A 6425-nucleotide genomic window follows, 5' to 3' on the forward strand; every position below is an offset into this window, starting at 1 on the left:
TTATTAGATAGGATGGAGAGAGAGATTGATTGATTGATTGATTGATTTTATAGGTAGAAATGGAGGAAGAGAGACAGAGAAACAGTGATGAGCAAGAAACAAGGATTGGTTGCTGCCTCCACAACCCCAGTTTTTTATTCAGCCCACAACCCAGGCATGAGATCTCACAAATGCATGGGTCTATGCTCAACCAACTGAACCACATCATTCAGGACTGCAGATCACTTTAATACAGGGAATCATGGTCACTGTGATAATGGTATTAGTAGCTCAGAAGGGACATTGTGAGCCTGGCTTTCTGCTGGTCCACTCTTTCTGGCAGGTGGGTACCAGAACAGAGCATAGCAATAGAAGTTGAAATGTAGAGTGTGGGGGAGAGAGAATGGTTTTGCAGTGGCCAGGGCCTTTAAAAGATGAGTGGGTGTGAGGTGAATTGGAGGCTGGAGAGTAATTCAAACAATAGGAGATTGGGTTGGTACATATTTATTTCTGTAAACACTCACCAGGATATTGTTGTGACCCTCAGTGTGCCCTGGCTGGGGAGTAACAGTCAGTCTTGTGCATTAGCTTAGTGACTTGAATCTGTGAGACTCTCTGGGCTTGGTACAGAGGGCCTCCACAGCTGGGACTTGAGTAACGGTTAAGTGGAGAGATGTTGGCTGTGACTGGTGAAAGGACATCAAGTGCAGCACCAGGGGAGGTGGGTTCAGGGTATCTGAGATCTGATTGTGGTTCTTCATAGGTTAGATTGAAGGAAAAACAGTCATGGAGAGAGGCTTTCATAGCAGGACTGAAGGCTGCCTCTATGAGTGTGGACTATCAGAGTCAGGGCAGTACGTGATCCTGTTTGAACTTGGCAAGCATTCTCTGGACAACACATGCTGAGTAATAAGTAAGAGCGCAAGGAGATGACTGTGGGGTCCGGGACTGTAGGAGTGGAGGTGTGAGAGAGGTGTGGAAGAGAGAGTGATGTGCACTTGGAGAGGGAGTGTGGCTTCATGGCCAGAGCACCCTGACATTGACATAAGAGTGAATGAAGGGAGAGTCCATTTCGGGTGGAGTCTGGATGATAAAATAAGGGTTATTTTGGGGTAATTGCCTGAAAAGAGGGGTGTTTTGGTACTACCTGCCAGGTTCAGAGCTTAGGTGACATTTATCTACCCATCTGCCTTTGTCTTGGGGGTGAGACACTGATTCTTAGGAATGAGATAGCATACATCAGTGTTACCCGGGCTTGGAAATCTCCACGGGCATGGGTAAGGGAGAAGGGTAAGAGAGAAATGGATTATGGAGGTGGCAATCTATAATTTTGGAAAGTAAGGTAATTAGGAAACAACCCGTCCTCGCCACAGCAAATTTGCATTACCTTTGAAGTTGTGCCTCTGGGAATGAAGCTGTGTGAGAGAAGTGTTCAAAGAACTATGTGCAGCAGGTAGTACAAAGCGATGAGCTCAGCACCCTGGGATTGTGGTTTGAGGGTGAAGTGTGATGCCATGTTTTTGGTGTCTTTGAGGAACAATCTGAGGGACTACAAAGGTAATGCCTGACAAGACCAATATCAAATCACTCACACTCTCTTTATGGCCAACATCTCTTCCTTCCCTCTGTTCTTGACACCCACTCTACTGTCAAGAGGAAGTATGGAGTACGTGTGAATCCCATAGCTCAGTTATGTTCTATCTGCTCAACTGCCTTTATTGTGGGAAGACAAAATATCACTAGAAATATAAGATGACAGTGACTTTCATGTTATGAAGGCCTGGCATCCTCTCTGGTGTGTAGAGTGGAGAGAGCAGATTGATGTGTATGATGGAATATGACAGAGTTGGAACCTTAGGAGTGAATCTGGTTCCGGGCTGTACTGTCCCCATTATGACAGTATATGAACTTTGAGGACGTGGACATTGCCTTCTCTCAGGAGGAATGTGGGCTCCTTGATGAGCCTCAGAGACTTCTCTATTGTGATGTGATGCTGGAAGTTTTTGCACTTTTATCATCTGTAGGTAAGACCTTCACATTCTCCCAATGTCCTGAGATGATCTCCTCTCTTCCTTTATTCCTCTGATGTAGCTTTCACTCTTCTACAGCCAGACCATGGACTCTGCTAATTTCCCCAATGTCTTGTCACATGTGCTATGGCTGCCATGGGTGAGGTCTGTGGAGAGCCCTGAGCCAAGGACTCCACAAACATCCCTAACACTCATTGCCTCAGACAGTGCAGGATGTGTCTAGGAGTCAGGAGTCTTATAGACAGCTTAATGGGTCCCACCTGCTGTTTCTCTCCCTGGGAGGATGACTTTGTCCAGATCCATGGCTTCGATTTCTACCTCCTTCCTCTAGCCAAAGGTCCTTGGTGACTGCCTGTGCCAGGTTAGGGTCTTTACTTACATGAACCTTAAACTGTACTTACAAGATCACACTTCAGTTGTTTGTAATACTATCTTCTGTAAATACAATTGCAAGCCAAATTGCTCTAGGCCAGTGCTGGCTGCCTATCTCTGTCATCTTTCATTAATACTTGGAATATTTCTGTTGTATGTATTTGTAGAGAAGAATGTGCAGGATGAACCCTGATATTTTTTACAGGGTGAACATGCAGGATGGTCTCAGAAGAGGCCTGGCCCTATTGAGTTGCAACTGTGGGCTAGATATGATGTAAGGGTGGTGTTTAGATGATACCAAGCACCTGCTCATTTCCAACAGTGTTTAGGTGCAAGTACCATGGGCAGTAGCACATTTCTACCTTTTCTTTTTATTTATTTATTTATTTTTTTAATTTTGTTTTATTGCTTAAAGTATTACAAAGAGTATCACATATGTCTCTTTTCCCCCGTCTTGACATTCCCTCCGCCTCCCCTACTGCCCAGTGTCTTATGTCCATTGGTTATGCTTATATGCATACATACAAGTCCTTCGGTTGATCTCTTACCCCCCATTCCAGCCCCCCAACCCTCCCCAGCCTTCCCGCTGTAGTTTGACAGTCTGTTTGATGCTGCTTTGCCTCTGTATCTATTTTTGTTCATCAGTTTTTAATGGTCTTTATTATCCATAAATGAGTGAAATCATGTGGCATTTTTCTTTCATTGACTGGCTTATTTCACTTAGCATAATGCTCTCCAGTTCCATCCATGCTGCTGCAAATGGTAAGAGTTCCTTCTTTTTTACAGCAGCATAGTATTCCATCGTGTAGATGTACCACAGTTTTCTAATCCATTCATCTGCTGATGGGCACTTAGGCTGTTTCCAGATCTTCACTATGGTAACTTGTGCTGCTATGAACATAGGGGTACATATATCCTTTCTGATTGGTGTTTCTGGTTTCTTGGGATATATTCCTAGAAGTGGGATTACTGGGTCAAATTTAACTTTTTGAGGAAACTCCATACTGTCTTCCATAGTGGCTGTACCAGTCTGCATTCCCACCAGCAGTGCACGAGTGTTCCCTTTTCTCCACATCCTCTCCAGCACTTGTCTTTTGTTTATTTGTTGATGATAGCCATTCTGACAGGTGTGAGATGATACCTCATTGTTGTTTTGATTTGCATCTCTCGGATGATTAGTGACTTGGAGCATGTTTTCATATGTCTCTTGGCTTTCTGAATGTCCTCTTTTGAAAGGTGTCTATTTAGGTCCTTTGCCCATTTTTTGATTGGATTGTTTATCTTCCTTTTGTTAAGTTGTATGAGTTCCCTATAAATGTTGGAGATTAAACCCTTATTGGTGATAACATTGGCTAGTATGTACTCCCACGCAGTGGGCTTTCTTGTTGTTTTGTTGATGGTTTCTTTTGCTGTGCAGAAGCTTTTTATTTTGATGTAGTCCCATTTGTTTATTTTCTCTTTAGTTTCCAATGCCCTAGGTCTAGGAGCTGTATCAGTGAAGAAATTGCTTCGGCATATGTCTGAGATTTTGTTGCCTTTGGATTCCTCTAGTATTTTTATGATTTCCCATCTTACACTTAAGTCCTTTATCCATTTTGAGTTTATTTTTGTGTATGGTGTAAGTTGGTGGTCTAGTTTCATTTTATTGCATGTATCTGTTCAATTTTCCCAACACCATTTATTGAAGAGACTATCTTGACTCCATTGTAAGTTCTTGCCTCCTTTGTCAGATATTAATTGAGCATATTGGTTCGGGTGGATTTCTGGATTCTCTATTCTATTCCATTGATTTGTATGTCTGTTTTTGTGCCAGTGCCAGGCAGTATTGAGAACAGTGGCTTTGTAATACAGCTTGATATCAGGTATTGAGATCCCGCCTACTTTGTTCTTCTTTCTCAGGATTGCTGCAGCTATTCGGGGTCTTTTTTATTCCAGATGAATTTTTGGAGAGTTTGTTCTAGGTCTGTGAAATATGCTGTTGGTATTTTAATGGGAAGTGCGTTGAATTTATAGATTGCTTTGGGTAGTATGGACATTTTAATGATGTTGATTCTACCAATCCATGAACATTGTATGTTCTTCCATCTGTTTATGTCTTCCTCTATCTCTTTTTTCAACCTCCTGTAGTTTTCTGAGTAGAGGTCTTTTACCTCTTTAGTTAGGTTTATTCCTAGGTATCTTAATTTTTTTGGTGTGATGGTAAATGTGATTGCTTTTTTAGTCTCTCTTTCTGTAAGTTCACTATTGGTGTATAGAAATGCCATAGATTTCTTGGTGTTGATTTTGTATCCTGCTATATTGCCGAATTCATTTATTAAGTCTAATAGTTTTTTGATGGAGTCTTTAGGGTTTTTTTATGTATAATATCATGTCATCTGCAAATAAGGACAGTTTTACTTCTTCTTTTCCAATTTGGATGCCTTTTATTTCTTCTTCTTGTCTAGTCGCAATGGCTAATACTACATTTCTACTTTTTTTTTTTTTTTTTGCCATACTTGACACTGTGCTAACTTGTCATTTCACCTGTGACTTCCTGGCCTTTGACTACCTTCAACTGTGTGGCCTTTTTGCATCACCTGTTCCTCTGCATTGCTCCATCTTCAGTATTCTCTAACATTGACCTGTACATGTGTTATGAGATGCACCTACAAGCTTAAATAGTTCTTGAACATCAGCTACTAATTTATTGAATAGTAGAGGCCCGGTGCATGAAATTTGTCCATGGGTAGGGTCCCTAGGCCAGGCCGGCGATCATGGCCGATCAGATTTTCTGCCTCCCCACCTCCTCCATCCCTTGCTACACGTGTGCCACCACCGCATGTTTTCCCCGTCCTCGCTGCCACCGCATGGTTCCCCCTCCTCCTCCTTCCCTCGTTGCCCACGCCCTGCTGCTGCCATTGGTCACCCACCATGTTCCGCACTGCCTCCTGGTGGTCAGTGCATGTCATAGCGAGCGATCATTTTCCTGGTCGAACTCCCGAGGGGTCACTTTGCATATTACCCTTTTATATATATAGATTACTTGGAATGAGACATAACCATATTTCAGCACAGCTTTCCATGTCACCAGCAGAAAAACCATGCTCAACTCTGTTAGCAGAAGAATGAGCTGAAGATCCTGCTTCTCTTCCACGTGGTGCTTACTGCGTGTGTCATATTTTGTTTGATATCTTCCTTGTTTTGTGATCTTCAGTAGCCCAGACCTTCATGGGAGTAGCTTATAATCATTCCTATTGATCTTTTGTTTTGAGTCAATTGCACAGAACCTAGTTATGTGCAACACACTTTTGTAAAGGAACTTCCACCTGTCACCACACTCAGCATTCAGTTCCTCACCATTTTTCTATTTTCACGTTGTTGGCATAAAACAGATGATGAGGAGACCAATTCTGAGCAGAGTGTATATGTACCATGAGAGTCATGCCAGGGCTTTTAAGACAGCCCCAGCAACCCAGAAGACACATCTTTTTCTCAGTCTTAAAAGATATTTTGGACCTGACTGAGTTACAAGTAGTATATTTTGAGCAGAAAGTCTTCATCCACAACATATATGTGCGAGAGACTTCTGTTTCATTGCAAACCCTCACCAGCAACTGAGAGATGCCAGTGGACAGAAGCCCTGGAAAGAAGATAAGGACAGGGCCTCACTTGTGTCCCAGTGCAGCTTTTACTTAATATGGGTGCCTTCAACCATTAGGGAGGTTGGGGAAGACTTTCCAGCCATCTCAGACATTCTCCAGCACCAGGCCACTTTTAACACTGGGTAGTGAGATTTCACAAGAATTTCTCAGTGGAAGAAGTCATGATGAGTGGGCTGAATGTGAAAAAGCTGCCAGCCACAACCAGAAAGTTGTTCAACATCAGGTTGTCTGCTCCAGAGTAGTGATTTATAAGTGTAAAAAATGTAGAAAAGCTTTTAGAAAAATCTTTATCCTCATTCATCATAGAAGAGTTTACACTGTAGAAAAGCAATATGAGTGTCTTGATCGTGGGAAGTCCGTCATCCTGAGGTCCAAACTCATTCAACATCACAGCGCTCACAGT

At 42.6% G+C, this 6425-nt stretch overlaps 1 protein-coding gene across 2 annotated transcripts in view; it reads left to right on the forward strand.

Annotated features, from left to right (window-relative positions):
* Positions 1–687: 687 nt before the first annotated feature.
* The window catches only part of LOC118654986 (zinc finger protein 260-like), a 32843-nt gene continuing 27105 nt past the window's right edge, over positions 688–6425 (forward strand). For both annotated transcript variants that reach the window (XM_036306304.1, XM_036306306.1), the window contains exon 1: positions 688–2003. In XM_036306304.1, coding sequence (XP_036162197.1) covers positions 1883–2003 — 121 coding nt within the window. In that variant the 5' untranslated portion in view covers positions 688–1882. The remainder of the gene's footprint in view (positions 2004–6425) is intronic.

This window comes from Myotis myotis, unplaced genomic scaffold (assembly GCF_014108235.1).
Source record: "Myotis myotis isolate mMyoMyo1 unplaced genomic scaffold, mMyoMyo1.p scaffold_m19_p_40, whole genome shotgun sequence".
Classification (NCBI taxonomy): Eukaryota; Metazoa; Chordata; class Mammalia; order Chiroptera; family Vespertilionidae; genus Myotis; species Myotis myotis.